The following is a 23760-nucleotide window of genomic DNA, read 5'->3' as shown; positions in this document are numbered from 1 at the left end:
TTTGCTTGAAGAAGGCAGCCGATTGGATCTGATCTCTCTGCAAGAGCACAGTGTGTACAGATATGCATATAAAGGTGTATTCTTTCATGTAGGTTCTGATTATACTTTGTGTGTGTGTGTGTGTGTGTGTGTGTGTGCAGACTCATAGGCACATGTACACATGCCTCTACAGGCGTGGTTGTGGGCATATATGTGTGGGTACATGTGTCATTTGTGTTTGTGTGTGTGTGTGTGTGTGTGTGTGTTTAGAGATGGGTACTTGAGTCCTATAAATTTCTAATCAATGCAGCCCCTTTAAAAGCTTTAGAAAGATAGATTTCATAGGCAGATGATAGCATCCTGGTTACCCAGAAAAAAGTGAGTACAGGGAGGTATGAAGCCACAAATTTCCAGACTAAAGAATTAGCAGCAACCATTACTGAATAGTTACCATGTTCTGGGTATTTTAGAAACACGATCTCATTTTACATTTGCAACAATCCTTGGAGGTAAGGACTTTGTTTTTCCTAATTTACAGATAAAGAAATTGAAGCCCTGAAAGGTTAAGTAGCTTTCCTGGGGTCACAGAGCTAGGACGTAGCGAAGTCCAGACAGGGACCCAGGCAAGCTCACTCGAGAATTGGCACCCAACCCAGTGCTTGCAGGCCTGTGTATAGGGGGTCTACACTTTCTTAGGACCGATTGTGAACACCTGAAGAAAGTGATTGGCACTCAGAGTCAGCAGCTTGGCTTATCTGACATCCACAGCCAGTCAGGGAGGAATTGTTCCGCAGAGGAGAGCTCAAGCTGGATTCAGACCCGAATCAGGTTCTGGGTGACTGATGTGGCACACATGTGTTGTGGCAGGCAAAACGATGGCCTCCCCCAAAGCATCCACATTCCAGTCCCTCAAGCCTGTGCATTTGTTACCTCCGGTGGCAAAAAGGTCCCTGCAGATGTGGGAGTTACGAATCTTCAGATGGGGAGATTATCCAGGATTATCCAGGCAGACCCTATGTCATTACAGGGGTTTCCTATGAGAGGCAACAGGAAGGTCAGATTCACCGAGAGATTAAAAGGTGCCCTACTGCTGGTTTTGAAAATGGAAGAAGGGACCATGAGCCAAAGAATGCAGCTGACTTCTAGAAACTGGGAAAGGCGTGGGAACAGATTCTCTCCTAGAGCCTCCGGGAGGAATGAAGCCCTGTAAATGCCTTGATGTTAGCCTTGATCTCCAGAGCTGTTAAGATAAATGTATATGGTCTCAACCTCTAAGTTTGTGATACTTCGTTCCAGCAGCCACAGAAAGCTAATATAGCAAGTGACTCCTTGAAACCTGCTGGCATGCAATGGCATTTTGTGGCCCTCCTTCTGATACGCTCTTTTACCACCGCTGAGTTAGACCCATTTGGACCAACCTTGGATTTTCAAAAGGCCTGCTCAGCTGTATATATAAAGACCAGAAACCTGCCTGCTTCATTCTGCCTGGAACGGCTGCAGTATCTGAAACTCTCACTGTACTAAGCCTCCCAAGGGCTCCATTCATTTCTCCAAGAGTTGTCTCTAAATGGGGCCAGGTGTGGCATCTCACACCTGTAATCCCAGCACTTTGGGAGGCTTTGGCGGGAGGATTGCTCGATTGGGCCCAGGATTCCAAGACCAGCCTGTGCAATATAGTAAGACTTCATCTCTAAAAAAATAATAATAGCTGGGCGCAGTGGCATTCACCTATAATCAGAGCTACTTGAAAGGCTGAGGTGGGAAGATTGCTTGAGCCCCAGAGTTTGAGGCTGCAGTGAGCTCTGATCATGCCACTGCACTCCAGCCAGGGTGACAGAGCCAGACCCTGTCTCAAAAACAAGAGGGGGGAGGGAAGTTGAGTCTCCTCCACTGAAAGCCCTTGCATGTTGCCCAATCACCCTTCAACACGAGACCCTGCATGGAGTGCTCCCTGCTGTCTCTCCAGCCTCATCTCCTGCCATTCAGCCTCCCAGTCATGCTGAGCACCTCTCACTTCTGTTGTATGTGCTGTTCCCTGGTTTCCTCGGAGGACTCATCTTGACTGTTTCTGTTCCTCTCTTGTGAGTTCTCACAGCTGCTCATACTTGTCCTTCAGGGTACTTATGATGATTATGGCAATTTGTGTGTTTTTTTAAACAATGTCTGATCTCTCACTTGAATGCCAGCTCCATGAGGGCAGGGATCTCATTGTTTTGCTACTGTTGGATCCTCACTGTCTACTTGGCACATAGTAGGTGCTCTATAAATGTTTGTCAAGTGAGTGAATAGCCCATCTGCCTCCATTTAGATGGTAAGGTCAGACTGAGTTGGGAACTCGCTTCCCACCACCTCCAGAGACCATCCATTGGTGCCTAGAGGAGGGGACATACTCCTTCTGGTGCCTCTGGGAGCATCCTGGGAAATGGGATGTGCCCACCCGACTTCACTGAGTCACCAGCAGCTCACCGTAAGCGCCCAGCCTGGTGATGGATGTTCCCAGGATGCCAGGTGTGAGTAGTCATCATAAAGTTAATCAGGCATGTAAAGACACAGTAGTGAGTGTCAGCCACTTACAGGGTTCAGTCAATTGGGCACTTAATGTGGGAGAAGGGGATGGAGCCATTAGGTAGGTAAACAAAGCCAGGCAGGCTAATAACACCAGGCGGCTAATGCAGAGAGGGTCTACTCTCAGCCATCAAGAGTCCTTCATTTCAAAAAAAAAAAAAAAAAGAAGAAGAAGGAGGAGGAGGAGGAGGATAAATCTCAATGTTTTAATGTTTCAGCCTCAGCATCTGAGAATCCAGAATGCTGCTCATGAGAGGAAACGTGAGGAGCATCTCATCTAACCCCTCTTATTAGAATTGAGTTTTTTGAAGTTATTGACTGGATAAGAGGTAGGAATCAAACCCATGTGTTTTAACTCTTGGCCACATGATCTCCATCTTCAAAAATGCACTTTCTTCTCTGATGTAGAAGTAATACATGTTCATTTTAAGAAAGTATAGAGGAGTCCAACTAGTTGGGTGCATTAAAGAGGGGAGTAAAAGTTACGCATCACCCCTGACCACCTGGGGATAATCACTGTGACTGTCTTGATGTACTTCCTTCTTGATGTATATATACAGGCTTGAGTACACACAATGGAGATACTCAGGTGAGCATGTTTTAAACCCAAACTCACACCCTGCACAATCCTGCACCCTGAGTTATTTTTTTTTTCCTACTTAACACAGTAAGAAGAGCATATATCCATGGGATGTGCCTCACCACCTCCTTTCCTATTTCTTAAAGTGTAGCCAGGAATTCACTAGCAGACTCAAACAGGGAGCTACTTTAAGATGCAGCCTCCTAGGCCTCCTCAACCCCATAGAATTATTCTCTGGATATTGAACATTCTCCGCAGGTGATCTCAATGTAGCATACATTTTGGGAGCATTCCCCCATGCCCTGGCTCTCAGCAGGACTTCATGCTTAAATACTGACATCCAGGCTGTATTAGATCCGTAGCTGAGGTTTAGAGTCATGGCTGGGCACCTGCATTCTTCTTAATGCTGACTGCTTGACATGCAGTGAAGGCAGAGAGCATCTCCCATACACATCTAGGGCTTCCCTGCCAAGACTGGTAAAAGCACATCTTTCTTCTCAGGTGAAGATGCTGAGATGTTTTATCACCAGGACAAAGACCCATTTATGATGCATGGTCCGCCATGACCCCATTTTGGCTTGGCTTCTTGCAGTTTTATTTCCTCATTTAAGTTTTTAGGCTGTTGGGTCATCCATGCTGTGCCTCCAGCATTTGGGAAGGCAGGTGTCCTAACAGGCAGGCTGCAGGGAGCTCCCTGCTCATTCCCAGTCTTCTGAAGGAGAAGGGAGATCTGTGTGTCCCCATCTCATATGCAGCCTTTTTACTGGTCTGTACTGAATTCATGAATAACAAGGATCCCTGAGCTGAGACTGTTGAGTAATGATCTCAACTCTGTTGCGTGTCTGTGTCATTTGCTGCCACTGATAGGAGCTAATGAGACACTCTCTGAATAACATGTGTTCATGGGGCCTTTTGGCGTCCAGGAGTCAATGGCGAAAGGAGCAGGCATTAGGTGGGGAGGCCACAGTGTGGGTTTGCAAGTGACGGGCAAATCCACAGCCTTCATTTTCCAGGAAGAGGCAGAAAACGCTTTTAAGTTTCCTTAAAGCACACTGTGGTTTAGAATTGGATCTGTCCCACGCCCTGTTCCTGAGCTGCTTTGGCAAAGCTCGACATGAGGCAGGAGGCTGTGGGAATTCATGGAAAGCAAAGATGATTGACTGAAGCACAGAACTGGATTCTAGCTGTGGCTGAGTGACCCACGCAAGCGGCCCACTCTCTCTGTGCTCTGAGACCCCCAACGGTGGAGTGAGAAGGACAAAATCTATTTTCTGACTAAGGCAGTGGATGAAGATGAAAAGAGTTGGGAGCAACTGTGCATAAGAAAAATGTCCCCATGTAACTGCCGTCCCCTGTCCCCATTAGCCTACCTCATTGTCTCACAACATTTTATAATTCTATGGCATTGAAAGGCATCCTGAGGTTTATCAACTCTAGTCAACTTCAAACTGTTTTTTTTTTTTTTAAAACTCTGGGACCAACTTTCTAAAGGAAATCTAATTCAACAGTCCAAACGAATGTAGGAGATAAATGCAGACATGCTCTGTATGGAATGAGGTTTGGTAACCCCTTAAATTCTCTCCCACCATGCTGCCACAGAGGCCCCTAAACTGGCTCTATGAAATGCTTGGGGTAGCTTGAAGCACAGTGTGACAACCGCTGATGCAACCCAATGCCTCCTATTTTCCAGATGAGGAAACTGAAGTCCAGAGAGGCAAAAGGCAGGGCTAAAATCAATGTTTGTCAACTGTCTGTTCAGGGTTCTTTGGAGAAACACAGTGGTGAAGCATCGGGTGCGTATCTTGTCCCAACCTCAGGCAGTAAGAGTTAGTTGGGCTGGAACCGGCCAGGGTGACTGCGTATGGGCATCCTGGCACTTGCTAATGATTGAGGGGCCCTTGGTGAAGAAAAGGCAGGGAAATCGAGCAGGGTGGAGGTTGGACTGTTCAAGGCAATCCCCATGGTTCTACGTGGCATGTGGCTGTATGGTGTAGCAGCTGAGAGCGAGGACTTGGGAGTTGGACAGCCTGAGTCTCAGTCCCAGCTTTCACTACTTCTTAGCTGTGTAACTGGCAGGAATCACTTCACTTTTCTGTATCTCAGTTTTCTCATGCAGTAAATGGAAACAAAAGGAGTCCTTAGCTTCTAGCCGTCTGTAATCCCAATGCTTTGGGAAGCGACAGCAGGAAAATTATTTGAGAACATGAGTTTGAGACTAGCCTGAGCAGCACAGTGAGACCTCATCTCTACAAAAAGGAATTAAAAAAAAAAAATAGCCAGGCACGCAAGATAGCACCATCGCACTCCAGCCTGGGCCACAGAGTGAGACTCTGTCTCAAAAAAAATTAGCTGGGCAGAGTGGTACATGCCTGTGGTTCCAGCAACATGGGAGGCTGAGGCAGGAGGACCACTTGAAGTCAGGAGGTCAGTGCTGCAGTAAGCTGTGATCACACCATTGCACTCTGACCTGGGTGACAGAGCAAGGCCCTATCTCTAAAAAAAAATAATAATAATACATAAATACCATAAGAAAATAAAATTAAAAAACAAATCTGTTCCCGGCACATAGTAAGTGCTCAGTAAACACCGGAGTGTGTTACTGTTATTACAGGAGTTCTGACACCAGGGATTGGGAGCTTGTTTCTGGTTCCTGCCCACTCCCATCATCCTATAGAAATAAATTCTAGGGAGGACAGGGTGGGTGGGGGGAAGATGAGGAAGAATCGAGAAGAGCGTGCTGCCTTCAGCTCTGCACACTGTGCCTCCTCAAGCGATTCTGTGCAATCTGGGTCACCACAGAGGCTCCAGAGTGTGCAGGCTGCCTTCGACTCTTCCTTGGGCAGGGCAGCGCCTCTCTTGAATGGAACACAAAAGGGAGAAGCTGCTATTTATAGCATTGTAAGTCGGAGCACGCTGAGGGCGTGGCAGGAACGATGAGGGCCATGGGCAGAATAAGCACTGAGTATCTGCCAGGGAAGGCTACCAGGGGCCCTCTGGGTGCTGTGATGCCCAAGTCCCCTCCCATTGGCTCTCCCGACCCATGGAGAGGTGGGTGGGGTCCAGTGCTATCTGGGTGCACTGGCTGTGTGTATAGAAGGAGCCTTCATTTGATGGAAAGGCAAGGAGATGACTTCAAGCTGGTGGGAAGTGAAAAAAAAAAAAAAAACTTGAAATGGAAACAGGATGCCACAGTTGCCATTCAGAGTGTGGCCTAAAACCAGTGGCATCACATGGCACCACGTGGGAACTTTCTAGAAAGGTAGCACCTCAGGCCCCACCTCAGACCTGGTGTTTCAGAATCTGCATTTTAACAGATCCCCGTGTCGTCTGTGTGCACATTAAACTTGAGAAGTGCTAGGATAATGCATATGAAACATGGGTTCTAGGATTTTGTTGTTGTTGTTGAGATGGAGTCTTGCTCTGTCACCAAGGCTGGAGTGCAGTGGCACGATCTCAGCTCACTGCAACCTTTGCCTCCCAGATTCAAGCAATTCTCCTGCCTCAGCCTCTTGACTAGCTTGAACTACAGAGGCACACATCCATGCCCTGTTTTTTGTTTGTTTGTTTGTTTGTTTTGGTATTTTTAGTAGAGATGGGGTTTTGCCATGTTGGCCAGGCTGGTCTCAAACCCCTGGCCTCAGATCATCCACCCAACTTGACCGCCCAAAGTGTTAGGATTACAGGCATGAGCCGCCATGCCCAGCTATGGGTTCTAGTTTCGGCTCTGCTACTTCCTAGCTGTGTGATCCTGGGTACGTCATTTAACTTCCCCATGCCACTTTCTTCACCTGCAAAATTGCATAATAGTAGCACCTACCTCCTGGAAGTGGGTGGCAATGTACCTCATGCCATGCTAAGCATATAGTGAGCACCACCAAAGTGTAAGCTGTTATTACACATGACTTGACACTCGGTGCAACTTACTTTTGCTAGATACACGTGTAGGGAGTGAGCTGCTCTCGTTCATTCATTCACTTGTTGATTCCACCAGCATGTACAAATCCCCACTACAGCCTAGGCGCTGGTTTGGCACTGGGCACACAGCAGGGAACAAGACAGACAATGTGCCTGGGACGGGGAACTCATAGTCCCGCGACAAACCAGAGACTGTTTCACAATCAGCTGATTACTTAATACAGATGATCTCTGTGGTTAATTCCAAAGGTGACAAGTGCTATAAGGAAGTACAAGGTTTCTAGTAGAGTGAATAAAATTGGTTGTCAGAGGAGGCTTTCAAGAGGGAATGCTATTCTAAAGCATGAGGACACCCCAGCCAGGGAAAATATGAAAGTGTGTGTGTGTCTGCAACAGAGAGAGACAGAGAAATCACTAAGGTGTGTGTTTGTTCCAGGCACAAGGAACTGAATGTGCTCTGCTGCTGAGGCAGACAGAACTGAAACTGAAGGATCAGTGTAACTAGAGCAATGATTCTCAAAGACATTCTTGAGCATGCATCAGGATACCCTGGAGGACTCGTGAAAACACAGATTGCTGGACCTCTATCCAGCCAAATTAGAATCATTTAGCTTCCAGGGCATTCGTTTTCAAACGGGGGGTCTTCCTGCGCTCTGTTCACCCTCTACCCTTTCCCTAAACTATCTGCACTTGACAATTTTGGGGCAGAATTTCTGATTCCATTGGGCTAGGGTGGGGCCCAAGAATTTGGTTGGGTTATGGAATGTCAGGAGAGGAGGGAGTCAAGGAAGACTTCCCGCCCAGGGATTCTGGTTTGAGCAAGTATGTAGAGGGTGGTGACATTTCCCAAGACTGGGAAGCAGGTTTGCTGGGGCTGGGGGTGGAGAGCAGCCAAGATGAAAAGTTAAGTTTGAAAGCATAAGTCTGAGATGCCTGTGAAGGCAGCGTGGAGACAGATCAATCGATCTAGTGTTCAGAAGGCAGTTTCTGGGAGGAGGTGACCGGAGATAAAGGACTAGGTAAGGTTCTTAATCTGAAGTCAGTAGAACAGATGGGATTTTGACGGGTGTGAGAGGGGGTCTTTGGTATTCTGAAATGTGTCAGCATTTTATGTGCCTGTGCCTTTTTCCGGGGAAGAGTTCACAACTGTCATCAGATGCACAAGAGCATATGGCTCAAAGAAGGTGAAGACCATGATCCTGACACTGTGGGGTATGCTGGTGGTCCCCAGTCCTACAAAGTTCTTATTTACCTTGTCTCTGCTTCCAGGCGCCTGGTGGACCGCCTGGAAAACATGAGGAAGAACGTGGCTGGAGATGGGGTGAACCGCTGCATACTGTGTGGAGAACAGCTGGGGATGCTGGGCTCTGCCTGTGTAGTCTGTGAGGACTGTAAAAAGGTACCTTCACCCTCTTCTCCCTTCTTCCCTGTGTGGCACCTGCAGAGGGGAAAGTCCTGGGTTCCAGCTGTAGGGGTCACTGGGTCTTGGGGGTGGAGCTTGGATCCTGAAGATCACTTGCCAGTATATGATTTTTTTCTGGGATGCTTGCCTGCCCTACTGCCTTCCAAGGTAATCCTGATCCTGGTTTCTCCCTGGAAGCCACTCTGATCCTTCTGTCTCTTAGAGCTGAGCTTCATCCAGGGTAAACTTGGGAGCCTGTGACAGGACATGAGCTATGATTGAGCCTGCAAAGTATCCTGGTTGTACCTTAGCAAGTTACATGTGTCAGTTTAAAGAGCATGCTAAGCACATATTTATGCATGTGTGTATGTGGAATGCTTTTAGCATTCTTGTATCTGCGTTATGATACAAGAAACTTAGAAAGCCTCTATCCTACCAAGTTAGAATCTTTTAGCTTCCAGAGCATTTTTTCCTCAAAGAAGAGTCTTCCTGAACTCTGTTCAGCCTCTAACATTTCCTTAAACTTTCTGCACTTGACAGTTTTGGAGCAGAGATACAGCATTTCAGTTGGGATCTGCTGAACTCCAAGGGTTCGGTTGGACAACGCAGCTGGAGACATCTATAGTGTCATCGTCTCCAGCTTGATGTCCCATCTCACATGTAGGATGAAATACTGGCAAAGTTTATTCTGAAAAACTTGCCAGTCAACTCAATAGTGAGAGTTTTGTGACCCATAAAGTTTTCCTAATTGCCTTAACTTCCAGGAAATTCAGTAAAGAATAGTGTCCTTGGGCCGGGTGCGGTGGCTCACGCCTATAATCCCAGCACTTTGGGAGGCCGAGACGGGTGGATCACGAGGTCAAGAGATCGAGACCATCCTGGTCAACATGGTGAAACCCCATCTCTACTAAAAACACACATACAAAAAAAGAAGAATAGTGTTCCATCACACAGCATGGCATTTACTTAGTTATCTTCCTTCTCCTTGGGGAGTTAAACCAGTCATAGTCTAGGTTGTCGCAGATCCATTTTGGAAATAAAGAGAAAATACATTAAGACACAAAATGGATATATGGCCATTCCTCTTTAGAAACAATTATGTCAATGATCCCCCCCTTTGTGGATGATGAAAATTCAGATCCCACAGGGACGCTTAGAGAATTCCCTCATCCAGTGCTGGGAATGACTTAAGTTCTTGCTGCTAGAAATAAAACTCAAATTGGAACTTTATTCTAACTGGCCTTGCTCGTGGAAGGAAGTGTGATGAATGGAGGGAAGTTCTTCCTCCTTCCACCCACCAAGAGAAGGTGGGGGATGCACTGCTGTGCCTCCCACGTACATGGCTCATCTGAAGGTGTTGGCTGTGTTTCAACCACAGAACGTCTGCACCAAGTGCGGAGTGGAGACCAACAACCGCCTGCATTCCGTGTGGCTCTGCAAAATCTGCATCGAGCAGAGGGAGGTGAGTGCCCTGGTTCCATCTGGCTCCTAGATCACCCTCCTTTCTTGGTCAGCTTAAGAGGTGTCTTAAGAGGTTGGTATGGAAGGACCCGGCTCAGCAGTGAACATTGACAGAACAACCTCAGAGCATTTGGAGGAATTGTTTTTCTCTTCCTCTGCCTCTGTGACTTTTTTCTTCCTTTCCATCTTCTCTTCTTCCCTCTCTGTTCACTGCTCTCTGGCCTCTGTTCTTTCTTTTTTCCCATTTCTTGCCTTATGGATCTTCCTCTCCTAACATCTTTCCTTTCTCTCTCTCTATTGCATTTCTTATTTCCATTTTATTCTTTCCTCACACTGTCCTCTTGTTTGAGCCCTTTTCTTCCTCTCATCCTTACTGCCTTTTTCTCCCTTTTTTTATCTTGTTGTTTCTCATATCTTCACACACTTTTCTCTGCATTTTCTCTTTACTCTGTCTCTTTTTCTTTCTCCCCTGGCATCCTTCTCTTCCCCAGTCCTACTTCTTACCCGCCTTACTCCAATTAAGTCCTTTCTCTTTCTCCCAATTTCTCCATCCCCCAGCCACTGCTGCAGAGTCCTGCCTTTGAGACCATGTTTAAAAAACCATGTCCTCCCCGGTATCGGTCAGGAGCCTGGCAGGAAAGCATTGGCACACTTAGCAGGGTAATCAAGGGTTTGATAAAGGTGTTATTGACAAAGGTCCAGACAGAGCTAAGAGAAATCAGCAAGGGATGGTGAGTTACCCTAGCACCAGCAACAACAGCATTGCTGTTTCCCTTCCTAAGACTGAAGGGTTAGAGGAGGGAGTGGTTCCCAGACTGGAAGATAGGTGTAGCCTAACAGGAACGCAGTCACTGTCCAACTAGCAGGGGTTTGGGGGGAGCCAAGGAAATAAACACCATAGTCCCACCCTCCTCCTTACTATGAACTCTTTATTTGCCAAGAGAACTCTTCAGCAATCCAAGCTTTCAAGAGGCTTTGTTGTAAACCCTGGCTTAACCAAATAAAGCTGAAGACAGAGGTCAAGGTTTATTTGGTGGAGTCCAGTTAGAGCAGTCCATACTGGTCAGCCTCCTGGGGCACAGAGCAGGGTAGAGAATGAATCTGATGAGGCAGTGGAAGATGTTTCACACACTGCCCTGGGTGTGCTGCTCTGTCCTGACCCACAGGGCCAGGAGAGAGGCCAGAGGTCCTGGGGAAGTTCTGGGTAGATCACCCTCTTTATAACAACCAGTGTAGTGGAGAGCATGCCACCTTTAAGGAATGGAAGACTTGGAGGTGAGCTCTTGGTTTTCCATTCTCTGGCTGTGTACTGTTGGACCAGTCCTTAACATTTTGCATATTCTACTTTCTCCATCTATAACATGGGTAAACTCAAGCCCTTTATCCTGAGTTTTCAGGGTGGGTGGGCTGAATAAATATGAGTTGTGCAGGGCTCTGTAGTAGTGAGAGAAGCATGCTGGCTATTGTGTCAGTGTGCTTTGGACAAAGAGGAAAGATAAAAATGGGCACTCGTGAAGGTAAGAGCAGCAGTGCTTGGCTGCCATGTCTTCAATCCCTGTTTCTCCTCCCCAGGTATGGAAGCGTTCCGGAGCGTGGTTCTTCAAAGGCTTCCCCAAACAGGTCCTCCCACAGCCTATGCCTATAAAGAAGACCAAGCCCCAGGAGCCTGTCAGTGAGCCTGCTGCCCCTGAACAGCCTGCTTCTGAGCCCAGGCACCCTGCCCGGGCTCCAACTCGAGGTAGGACAAAGCAGGTTCTTTTAGTACCAAGGACAGATCTTGGCCACCTGGTCTACCTGAGGGATGTCCTGACATCGTGTCTGTGTTTCCACCCAGTTATTGGACAATCCGCTTCTGGACTTGGGTCTAGGGCTCTTATATCTCCTTCACAGTTCACCATAAATCCTTATCAAGAGGGTGGCACAGGGAACTCTCCAGTAACTCCAAGCTGCCCAGAGGCTTCATGGTCATCCCTGGTGGAATATCTAGTGTATAAGAGGTAGAAATTAAAATTGGGAACTTAGAGTGAATTTTACCACCAAGATCACACTGGAGCCTGGGAGAACACGGGGCTTGCTGAGAAGCCTTCCTGGACCCTGATATTTCTCCTACTATCCATAAGCAAGTCTGACTTGGACTAGTTAAAAGTGAAAGACGAATAGAAGGAAAGTGGTAAAAGAAAGTTACTACTACTAAATTGATACTATTGACATTATCACTGTTATCCAAGTATTATGACTAATTATTAAAATGATTAAGAGGGAGAAGCAAAATAGCAAACATTTTTAAAAGCAGCCATAGTAAAAATACATTTTAGTTGGATTAGGCCACCAGGACTGACCAGATAAAGCCCTTGCAATAATTTCGACTGAAACTAAGTGATAAAATCTGGACTAAATGACAATACCCGATTGAGTGCAGGCAGTGCTTCTGAAAGGAAGGCTATAGTTGAACGTCTCAAATATTGAAGTGTCCACCTGCGTTTCTCATAAGATAACTTATCAAGGTCCTTAGCACAATGCCTGCCACTTAAAAGGCATTCAGCAAATGTTTTCTCCCTGACAAGGCATGAGCAATTTCTGCGCCTTGTAGAGAATCACCAAATTGTCAGCATATATTGCATCCCTGAGGAGTCCCCAGTTTTCACCACTAAAAGATTCCTTCTTCCTGGTTCTTCTAGGCTGAGAATGCTGTCTAGCATGATCGTTCTTTATAAAGCCTATGTATGCTCGTATGTGTTTGTGCATGCAAAGGAAATAGTGTGAAATTGCAAACCGGGCCGAGCACAGTGGCTCACACCTGTAATCCCAGCACTTCGGGAGGCCGAGGTGGGCGGATTACGAGGTCAAGAGATCGAGATCATGGTGAAACCCCATCTCTACTAAAAAATACAAAAATTAGCTGGGCGTGGTGATGCGCACCTGTGGTCCCAGCTATTCGGGAGGCTGAGGCAGGAGAACTGCTTGAAACCGGGAGGCGGAGGTTGCAGTGAGCCAAAATTACGCCACTGCATTCCAGCCTGGTGCCTGGCAACACAGCAAGACTCTGTCTCAAAAAAAAAAAAAAAAAAAGATTAAAAAAGAAAGAAATTGTAAACAGGAGTTAGAGCAGGGAGAGGTTGGGAGGAAGATTTTTAATTTTTTAAAAATGTTCTTGGGCAATAGTCGATGAACCCCTTTTGTAGGCGTCTTAAGTGCTGGTTTTCCAGACACCAGAAAACTGCTAGTCCTCATCATTTGTGTTTTCTTTCTGCAGGTGACAGTGAGGATAGGAGGGGCCAAGGTCAGAAGACAGGTGGGTTCTGCTGACTCTGTTTTGTAACTTGAGACAGGAATTCACCTCATTCCCTTGATGCCCTTTGCCATCCAATTCATGTTCTTCTTTTCAGGCCCTGATGCGGCCTCTGCTCCAGGGCGAGGAAGCTATGGGCCTCCTGTGCGCAGGGCCTCCGAGGCACGAATGAGCACATCTAGCCGGGATTCAGAGAGCTGGGACCACAGCGGGGGTGCTGGAGACTCCAGCCGGAGCCCAGCAGGTGAGCAAGATGGGCAGATCCAGAGACAACTCTCTGGATAGGGAGACTCAAAAAGAATGAGGGGGACGTTTTTCTTCATTTATTTAGGCAGCACTTATTGAGCACGTACTATGTGCCCTGTTCTATTCTAGATACTGGTTCTAGTCTATGGCAGAGGAAAGACAGGATTCAGAAACAATTCTGGCTCTAGACATCTGTAATTTTTGTTAGATCCTTTTCTTGCTGTAATACAATATGTCAGAAAGCATGATTTTTGTCCCCCGCCCTCAAAAAAAAACCCTGGGGGAAAATGCCCCTAGGCTTTGAACAAAGTAAGGATGCTTCACTCCTTGGCTCTGCTGTCTGGGCATATGGCATAGGTCAACATGGCCAGGATGTTACTAACACGTACTAGTATTGGTACCTCACATTTCTAGCCTCACTCATGGTGGGTTTATTTGGCAAGAGTGCCCACTGGTAGGAGTCCTTGAGCACAGGACTTGGAAGGAAATATCCACCATATTGGAACATCTTTCTTTCATAGCCCCTTGTCCAAGACCTCAGAGCAGCTTCATTTCTCATTCAGGAAGGGGCTGTGTCTGGGTCTAAGTCACACTGGCTGAATACTTAGGTCCCAGGTTGACATCTGACTTTCTCTTCCTGAATTGTGTGTGTATCTTAGCACTTCACATCCTCTTATTGGCAGCAGAGCTGGGCACGTACATACCTTGTGGTTCATCATCTGCCCAGACCCCTCCTCCCAATGAACCTATGGTTCAGATGAACAGAGAAGGAGGAATTTCTCAGATCCTCAGCATCATGAAATATTTATAGGGTGTTTACTATGTGCCAAATGCCGTTTCAAGCTCTTTTCCATATATATCTCATTTAATCCTTGCTGCAACTCCAAAATCCACATGAGACTTCTGTTGTTCACATTTTACAAGATAGAGAAACTGAGCCTCAGAGAGGTGAAGCCACTTGCCCTAGGTCACATAGCTGATAATTGTTTAAAATGAGAATTAATTCCATATATGTCCAACATCAAAGCCTGTACTTTTCTCTTCCAGAGGTGAAGTTTCTATTGGCAATGCCTTTTAAAGTCATTTTTGAATTGTTGTAAAATATATATAACATAAAATCTACCATTTTAACCATTTTCATGTGTACAATTTAGTGGTGTGAAGCATATTCACACAGTTACACAACCATGCCACTATCCATCTGCAGAACTTTTTTGTCATTACAAACTAAAACTTTGTATCCATTAAATACTAACCCCACACTCTTTTCTCTACCCAGCCCCCGATAACCAGAATTCCTGATTCCGTATCTATGGTTTTGACTACTCTAGGTACCACATATCAGGAGAATCGTACAGAATTTATCCTTTCATGATTGGCTTATTTCACTTAGCATCATGTCTTCAAGGTTCATCCACATTGTAGCATGTGTCAGAATTTCTTTCCTTTTTAACCGATTTATGCTGGAGGTTGCAATGTTTTGTGTGAAAAATTAGACCTTGGCGATGACTTTGAGCAGTAGGATATAAATCCTACAAGCTTAGCATTCCAATAATGGAACACTGGGCTTAAATTAAGAATACACAATATTCTATTGTGCATTTCTATAGAATTTATATATACACATGTAATATAGTATACATATATACACAATAGACTATATAGAGTCAAATGGTATCTATTGTATAATAATGCATATAGTGTATATACACATAGCACAGATACTATATATAGTGGTATGTATGTATATACACATATATGTACATATATATAGTGATGTGTGTGTGTGTATATATATATATGTTTTATATATATATATATATACACCACATTTTATTTATCCATTCATGCATCAATGGGAGTTTGGGTTGTTTCAGCCTTTTGACTGTTGTAAATAATGTTGCTGTGTGCCTGACATGCAAATATCTATTGCATTCCATTCTTCTCAATGTATACCTAGAAGTGAAGTTGCTGGATCATACGGTAATTCTGTGTTTAATTTTTTGAGGAGCCACCATACTGTTTTTCATGGTGGTGGCTGCGACATGTTTAGATTCCAGCCAACAATGCGGAAGGGCTCGAATTTCTCCATGTCCTCATCAGTATTTGTCGTTTTCTGGGTTTGTTTTTGTTTTTAATAATAGTCATCTCAATGGGTGTGAAGTGGTATCTGCTTGTGGTTTTGACTTGCATTTCCCTCATGATTAGTGATGTGGTGCACCTTTTCGTGTGCTTTCAGCCATCTGTATATTTTCCTTGGAGACAGCTATTCAAGTTCTTTGTACACATGTTATATTAGAAAGCTTGTTTTTTGTTGTTGAGTCATAGAAGTTCTTTGTATATTCTGGATGTTAATGTCTTGTCAGATATAGAATTGACACATTTTTCTCTCATTTCATGGGATGTTTTTTTCTCTTTTATAGTGTCATTTGATGCACAGAAGGTTTTTATTTTGATAAGGCCCAGTTTATCTTTAGTGTCATATCTAAGAAATCATTGTGTAATCTAAGGCCATGAAGAATTTCCTTTATGTTTTCTTCCAGGAGTTTTATAGTTTTAGCCCTTATGCTTGAGTCTTTGATCCATTTCGAGTTAATTTCTACATATGGAACCCTGCTTTTAATGTCTATATTATTTTGTCTTCTGAGGACAAAGACAGTCACAGGACATTTCCGAACTGGATTTGAATCCTCTGTCCCTCAAGAGTCAATGTAAATGTTTCCCTTTCTCTAGCTTCTAGCATCCACCTGCTCTACCTTGAGCTAGGTTAGCTGCTACCTTCTCTGAGCTCCCAGAGTAGTGAGATGCAGCCCTAATGTAGGGCTTATCACTGTCTAAAGCATTATAGCCTGAATCTCTCTCCCTGGTAATACCAGGCACATGTCTCTCTCCATTAATTTATTATGTTTCCAAATATTTGGTGCACCTACCATAATTTTATCTCTTGCTCCTCGTTTTTTAGCCTATACTGATTCCTAGTTGCTTATAGGCTCTGAAAGCCTTGCAGATTTGAATTAATAATCATAATAGTAACTTAAACTTTTATTGAGCCCCTGCTCTGCCAGGTATGTGATTAACCCTTTGCATGGGTCATATCATTGATCCAAACAACAGTTCTTTTGGGGTAGGTACTATTGTAGTCATCCTCACTTAATAGATGTGGCAAAGAGAGGTTAAAAAAAGCTCAAAGTCACATAAAAGTAATAGCAGGGCTGTTTCACCCAGGCAGTTCACGTGCAGAACCGATGCTCCTAGCTGGCCTGTTATTAGTTGTACTTGAGGGACTGCGAGCAGCTCAGTAAAACTAACTCCCTTGTTTTGGGGCTTAATCCTGGAGTCTCAGGGTCTGCCCTCATACACAGTGTGGAAATCCCTTCAGAACGTCTCTAAAAGGGGTTTTATCACCCACATACTCTCTGTAAAGGGCGACTCCCTACCTCATGGAGCAGCTTATTCTATTGTTGATAAGCTTCAGGTATCATTTATGCATTGAACAAGATCTGAGGTAGACTTGGACAGAAGTCTTTCCTTGGGGGCTTCCTGGTCATGTGACCTTGGGCATGTTTAGCCCCCACTACCTCAACTGCAAAATGGGGAACACAATGGCGTACATGGCATTGAGCTGTGAAGATCCCAGGAGGTGATGTTCAAGGCCTGTTGCCTTCGGATAACTCAATCACTGTCGGCTATTGTGGCTTTGTAAACTCATCATTTCAGAGTCTGTCTCCTTCCTGTGACTGGGCTGTGCCCTCCTGGAGGGTATAAGGTGGTGTTTTGTTCATCTTAGCACAGGGCTTGGCACTTGGTGGATGCTCAATGGATGCTTATTAAATGAATGAATGCACAAATGAACATGGCCTCAAATGAACAGACAAATGGCCGTGCCAATGTAGGAAACTGGGACAAGACTTGGTGATTTGCAAGCCCCCAGACAAAGGTAGTAAAGTGCCCTCTGTCCTGTGCATTCAAGCATCCATCCGGCCAAAAGTGCTGGATTCAGGAAAGATGGCATCTAGCCCAGTGAGATAAGAGAGGGCAGGACATTCTTCCCAGAACATCACACCTTCTGGGTACCAGAAACTGCTGCATACCTCATTCCATTCAGTCTCTCTCTGGGAAGCAACAGCATGTGAGGGACTCTGGCACAGACTCCAGACACTGACTGCCGGCGTTCAAACCCGGCTCTGCCCTAAACAGCCAAGAGACATTGGATGAGCTCAGTAACTGCTCTGTGCCTCAGTTTCCCCATCTATAAAATGGAGATAATAAGGCCCCACCCCATAAAGTTATTAGTGTAGAAATTGAAGAATTTCTTATATGTAAAGTCCCTCATACATGGTAAGCACTAAATAAATCTTAATTTATTATTATTATGAGTTAAGTGGAGCTGTTGCCTCCATGAGGCATCAAAGGTTCGGAGAGAATGCGTGACCAGCCCAAGGTCACACAGCCCACATAGGAAACAGCAGGAAGGCAAAGCCAAGTCCATATGAAGATAGGGACACATTCTTTCAATAATAATAAAATAATTTCACCACCTGATAGGTGTTGGGTTTTCAGTACATGCCAAATACTGTTCTGAGCATTGCCTGTTTGTATCATTGCATCTTCCCACAGCTCTATCAGTTAGGTGATATTATCCCCATATACCAGGTGAGAAAACTGAGGCCCAGAGAGGACAGGTCACTTGAGCAAGGTCACACAGGTGGAAGGAGGATTATAGAACCTATGCTTTTTGACAACTGTGCTGCTGTTGTGACTTGCCAGAGTTTGAGTATTGAGAGGAGAGAACACACTGAAGGCAGAAGAGTCAGAAAGAGCTGAGCGAGTGAGGAGCTGCCTCCAGTGGAAGTCCAAGAGTCTCACCCCACGCTGGCTGAGCAGTTCCAGGCTCTTTCCTGGTGTGTGTGTGTGTGTGTGTGTGTGTGTGTGTGTGTGTAACACATAATGGCTGTTTTCTTTTCTTTCCTCTACAGGTTTGAGAAGGGCCAACTCAGTCCAGGCCTCCAGACCTGCCCCAGGCTCGGTGCAGAGCCCAGCGCCACCTCAGCCTGGGCAGCCAGGTACCTGTTACACGCCTGCTGTCACTCAGCCGTGACCCCAATACCTCCCATCCCTGCTTGCAGAGCATGCTGGGCTTTCTGCAAAGCTGCAGCCACAACTAAATCCTAAGCTCTTCTAAGACCCTCAGAATGAATAATCCTCTGGGCTGAGAAGCTGGATGGGAAGGGAGGAGGAGGAGGGGAGCATCTTACCCACCCAGTGCAGGAAGCGATGGCACCTCATTTGCCAGTGTTTCCCACCTCGAGGACCAACACCCCCATTTCACAGAGGAGCAAGTCAAGCCTCAGAAAGTTCCCACAGAACTGGAGCTTGGGTCCAGGCTTTTTAAATACAAAAGCTCCCTTCCCAATGGGACTGTTCCTGCAGTCTCTGTTCCTTTCTGCCTTTGGGCCTGTGTCCACACCTGTGAAATGAGAAGGAAAAGGTGAACACCCAAATGATGCCACCCTCTCTGCTGCATCTCTCTTGCTCTCTTCTCCCTGCTCAGGGACCCCAGGAGGCAGCAGACCGGGTCCTGGGCCAGCAGGACGCATGCCAGATCAGAAGCCAGGCAAGTATCCGCTTCCTCCTGAGCTTGCCCAAGTGGCCACCTCTCCTCTACCTCCCAAGAGAGAGCAGGCAGCTGCCAGATCTTGACTCAGCCTGCACCTTGAGACCTGTATGATGAGATCTAAACAGCCCCCTGAGTCTAAAACTCTAGATAATCCATACTGAGATTAGATAGATAGAAATGCCAACACATATAGTTCAGAGCATAGACTGCCTGGGTTTGAATCCCTGCCCCTTCAGTTCCTGGCTGTGGGACCCTGGGCAAGTTGCTTAACTTCCCTGAGCCTCAGTTTCTTTATTTATAAAATGGGAATAATACCAGGACCTACCTCATAGAGTTGTTGGCAGGATTAAAGAAACTAATACATAGAAAACCTTGGTGGGCTGCCTGGAATATACGAAGCCCACGCTGAGTGACAGTGATTACTATTAATATGTATGATCAATGTGCATCACCCTCATATGTATCAATCATAGCTACAGAGTCTTTTTTGCTTTCTAAGGCACTAGGCACTGTTTTAAGTGCTGCACCTATATTTGTTCATTAAACAAATACTACTATTTGGGTAACTTCAGATATTATAATTCCTGTTTTACAGGTAAAGAAACTGAGTCTCTGAGACATTAAGTAATTTGCCCCAGGTCACACAGCCAAGATTCAAACACAGGCTGTCTGGCTCCAGAGTCCACTGATCTGTACCCCAACGAGGTCTGTTTTGCTTACATCTGAATCAGCTCGAGGGGCTTATTGTCAGACACAGATTCCCAAGGCCCCGCTGCATACCCACTGATTCTGGGTGGGGCCTGGGAATCTGCATTTTTGAAATGTCCCTAGATGCTGCTGTTATGAAACAGGGACTCAGCTGCATCTTTCCTGTCCTTATCTCCCTGTAGAGGTGGCTCCGAGTGACCCTGGGACCACTGCCCTACCCCGAGAGGAGAGAACCGGGGGAGTCGGGGGCTACCCAGCAGTTGGAGCCAGAGAGGACCGAGTGAGCCACCCCTCCCGGCCCTATTCCCAAGCATCTGCAGCTGCTCCCCCGCCTGCTGCATCCCGCCAGCCACCGCCCCCAGAGGAGGAGGAGGAGGAAGCCAACAGCTACGATTCGGATGAAGCAAGTAGGTGGGACCTAAAGGAGAGGTATCTTGGAAAAATCGCTTCAGGAGCCAAGCCCAGGGAAACAGGAATGGCTCAGGGTCAGCCTTGTCTACCCCCGGCCCCCTATTCAGCCAGGCCTGATAACATCCACCAAGTGATAGAAGTACAGACTTGTGTTTCTAAATTCACAAAATAATAACAGCTTCCTAAAGATTAAGTACTACGTATATTTTTTATTGTAGTAAAATACAAATAACATCAATGGTACCATTTAAATCATTTTAAAGATTGCAGTTCAGTGGCATTAGCTATATTCTCGATGTTCAGTCTAACCAGTTCTTCAAGACGTTAAAACAGAATTATTATATGACTCAGCAATTTCACTCCTGGGTGTGAATGTGTATTTTAACAGGTTTTAAAACTCTTTAATGTATATCTTCTATAAGTAATTTATTATTCATGATTTAAAATTTACTGGGCATTTTCTCTTGCCTCCTTATTAAATGCCTACAATGAACCTGCCCCACTCCGGCCCTAAGTCTCAAGGATTCACACACACACACATCCCAGGGACACACACACACACGCACACACACACACGCGCATCCCAGGGACACACACACACACGTCCCAGGGACACACACACACACACACACACACACGCGCATCCCAGGGACACACACACACACGTCCCAGGGACACACACACACACACACACACACGTCCCAGGGACACACATACACACACACACACACACACACACGTCCCAGGGACACACATACACACACACACACACACGTCCCAGGGACACACATACACACACACACACACACACACGTCCCAGGGACACACATACACACACACACACACGTCCCAGGGACACACATACACACACACACGTCCCAGGGACACACACACACACATACACACGTCCCAGGAACACACACACACACACACGTCCCAGGGACACACATACACACACACACACATCCCAGGGACACACATACACACACACACACACGTCCCAGGGACACACATACACACACACACACGTCCCAGGGACACACATACACACACACACACATACACACACACGTCCCAGGGACACACATACACACACACACACACACACACACACGTCCCAGCGATATACGCATGTGCACACAGACATACAAGTCCCAGGGATACACACACCCACACCCACACACAGACACACACACACACACACAAACACACACACACACACACACCCCAGTGATATCTTTTACCCCTGGAGTGCCTGGGGCAGCTTTTGTGAACTAGATGAAGGCAGGATTGGCAAGTGTCTGCATCCAATGTGTGTTGGTGGGTAGGGGCATTTTCATTTGTTTCTGATCAGGTGGGAAAACTGGACCCACACAGAAGGAACAGATCAAGGCTGTGACCAGGAACATGGCCTTGATGTGCCGTGTCATCTCTCCTCATTGTAAAATGAAAAGCACAGCACCACCTCCCCCATGGGCTCAGGGGCAGATAAACTCAGATGCCTTCCAGGAAGGTGCTTCATAAACTGGAAATCATTATTATTACATAGTGTTAAACACACACAAGGAATTGTTATTGTGCTTTATAGACATCAGAGATCATGAAAGTCAACATGTGTTGGGCACTTGTTTTGTGCTGGGCAATGTTCTGAGCGTATTCTATGCATTTGCCCATTTAATCTTCCCAGCGAGCTTGAGCATAGTTGCTTTGATGACTCCCGTTTTACAGGTTGAGAGATGAGGCTCGGAGAGGTTGAGGCACTTGTCCAAGCTCACCCAGTCAGTGCCGGGGGCTGCCAGTCAATCACACTGCAGGAGCAGAGCAGAGGCCAGGCCTGCATGGAAGATGAACTGTCCCCCTCCATTCCCTGTGCTCTCCCATGGGTCATGGGTCTGCCGTCTCAGGAGAAAGGAGTGAGAGGAGTGTACCCGCCTTGTCAGCCACAGGCTGGTTCTGCTATGGAAATGCCTTGTCTATCCACCCTTCTGCCTTCCCTCATCCTGGTCCTTTCCCGGAACACTGGCCACTACTCCTTCCATTTAAGGAATGGGGACATTCCTTAAATGTCCCCAACCCACCAAGCATAGATGAGTCATCCTAGCCTCATGTCTGTCCCTGTTATTAACTTACCCTGGCATTTTATTACAAACCTGTCTCCATACGCTGCACACTCACTCATCTCTATATTTAACAGGGTTTATTGAGCATATACTAAGTGCTTCAAACTGTTCTAGGTGCTGGGGTTATCATGGCAGAAAAAAAAAAAAAATAGGCAGACATGCAGGCTAGTCTCCTGGAGCTAACATTCTAGTGAAGAGAGACAGTTAACACACTAATGAATTCATTTTAAATGGAGACAAAACACCATAAAGGCAATAAAATATATTGAGTGATTATGACGGTAGCCACTTTAGGGAGTGATCAAGGAGGGCTTCTCTGAGGAGGTGACATTTAAGCTGAGATATCGACAATGAGAAGGTAACAGCCATGTATGGATCTAGAGGGAGAGCATTCCCGGCAGAGGAAACAGCAAGTGTTGAGACTTATTTATTCCTTCAGCAAATAAGCGAGCGCCTACAACTACTGTGGGTCACGCTGGGGACACAGCAGTCAACAAGGTCATCCCAGCTATTGCCCTCATGGGGCTCTCAGTCTACAGGACAGAAAGGCATTAGCTAGACAAGGGCACAGACGATGAGCTCATCAGAGATGTCGCGCGTGCTCTAAGGTAGCAGAGGGTCTACCAAGATGAGGCGCTCACAGCAAAAACCAAGTCTTCCTCTCTTCTGTAGTCTCAATTCCTAGCCCAGGCTGGGCACACAGTAAGTACTCAGGAAATGTTTGCGGAGTGACTGACTGAACGTTCGTTCTCTCTGTTCCGGTCTCCGCCCCCTTCAGCCACCCTGGGTGCCCTGGAATTCAGCCTTCTCTACGACCAGGACAATAGTTCTCTGCAGTGCACCATCATTAAAGCCAAGGTGGGTGATGGGGGCCAAGTGGGGACCTCTCAGGATGCTCTGGCACGGCTAGGACGCTCAGATGGGGAGGGGTGACCAGGCCTATCCCCTGCTGTTGCTTATCTATCCATGACAGTGACAGTGATGAGAAGAGTCACAGCAATTAGGTGCATTCCTTTCTGGGAGGACTTCCTCCTCCAAGGACGGCCCCAGGGGGGTTTCACTTATCTGCAGCCACCTCCTGGGAGTACATGCAGCCAGGCTTCAAGGGCAGAGCCGGCCTCTATCTGTCTGGGCCAGCAGTGTCTCTAGAGGGGATGGTGGAGATGCTGCCCGGGAGGAGATGACAGCCTGGCTCAACAGCTGACATGGCCGTGGAACGGCCCCATCCCTGTGTCTGCCTGAGGCTCCTTCTGCTGAAGCGGCTGTCATGCTGGAGCAGCAGCCGAGACACAGGAACACTAATATCAGCTTCTGAGGGGGTGGGACAGCCTCGCTGCAGGCTCCAGGGGAGTGAGCTGACTTCATTCCAGACCCCAGGAAAAAACCTGGGTGAAGCCGGTACAAACCCCAGAAAGTAATTGACTGGGATTGGACCCTTCCCCTGCAAAGCCCCAAGCCTGGTATACA

The 23760-nt window shown here is 46.5% G+C and overlaps 1 protein-coding gene across 5 annotated transcripts in view; it reads left to right on the top strand.

The window, feature by feature from the left end:
* RPH3A (rabphilin 3A) overlaps positions 1-23760 on the top strand; it is a 327189-nt gene that overhangs the window by 278909 nt on the left and 24520 nt on the right. For all 5 annotated transcript variants that reach the window (XM_074402202.1, XM_010342855.3, XM_074402201.1 and 2 more), the window contains 9 exons: positions 8309-8438; positions 9820-9903; positions 11475-11640; positions 13156-13194; positions 13289-13435; positions 18414-18500; positions 18989-19051; positions 19945-20169; positions 23072-23151. In XM_074402202.1, coding sequence (XP_074258303.1) covers positions 8309-8438; positions 9820-9903; positions 11475-11640; positions 13156-13194; positions 13289-13435; positions 18414-18500; positions 18989-19051; positions 19945-20169; positions 23072-23151 — 1021 coding nt within the window. The remainder of the gene's footprint in view (positions 1-8308; positions 8439-9819; positions 9904-11474; positions 11641-13155; positions 13195-13288; positions 13436-18413; positions 18501-18988; positions 19052-19944; positions 20170-23071; positions 23152-23760) is intronic.

Source organism: Saimiri boliviensis, chromosome 7 (genome assembly GCF_048565385.1).
Source record: "Saimiri boliviensis isolate mSaiBol1 chromosome 7, mSaiBol1.pri, whole genome shotgun sequence".
Lineage (NCBI taxonomy): Eukaryota > Metazoa > Chordata > Mammalia > Primates > Cebidae > Saimiri > Saimiri boliviensis.
Note: the sequence above shows the minus strand (reverse complement) of the source record. Positions and strands in the feature narration are given on the sequence as shown.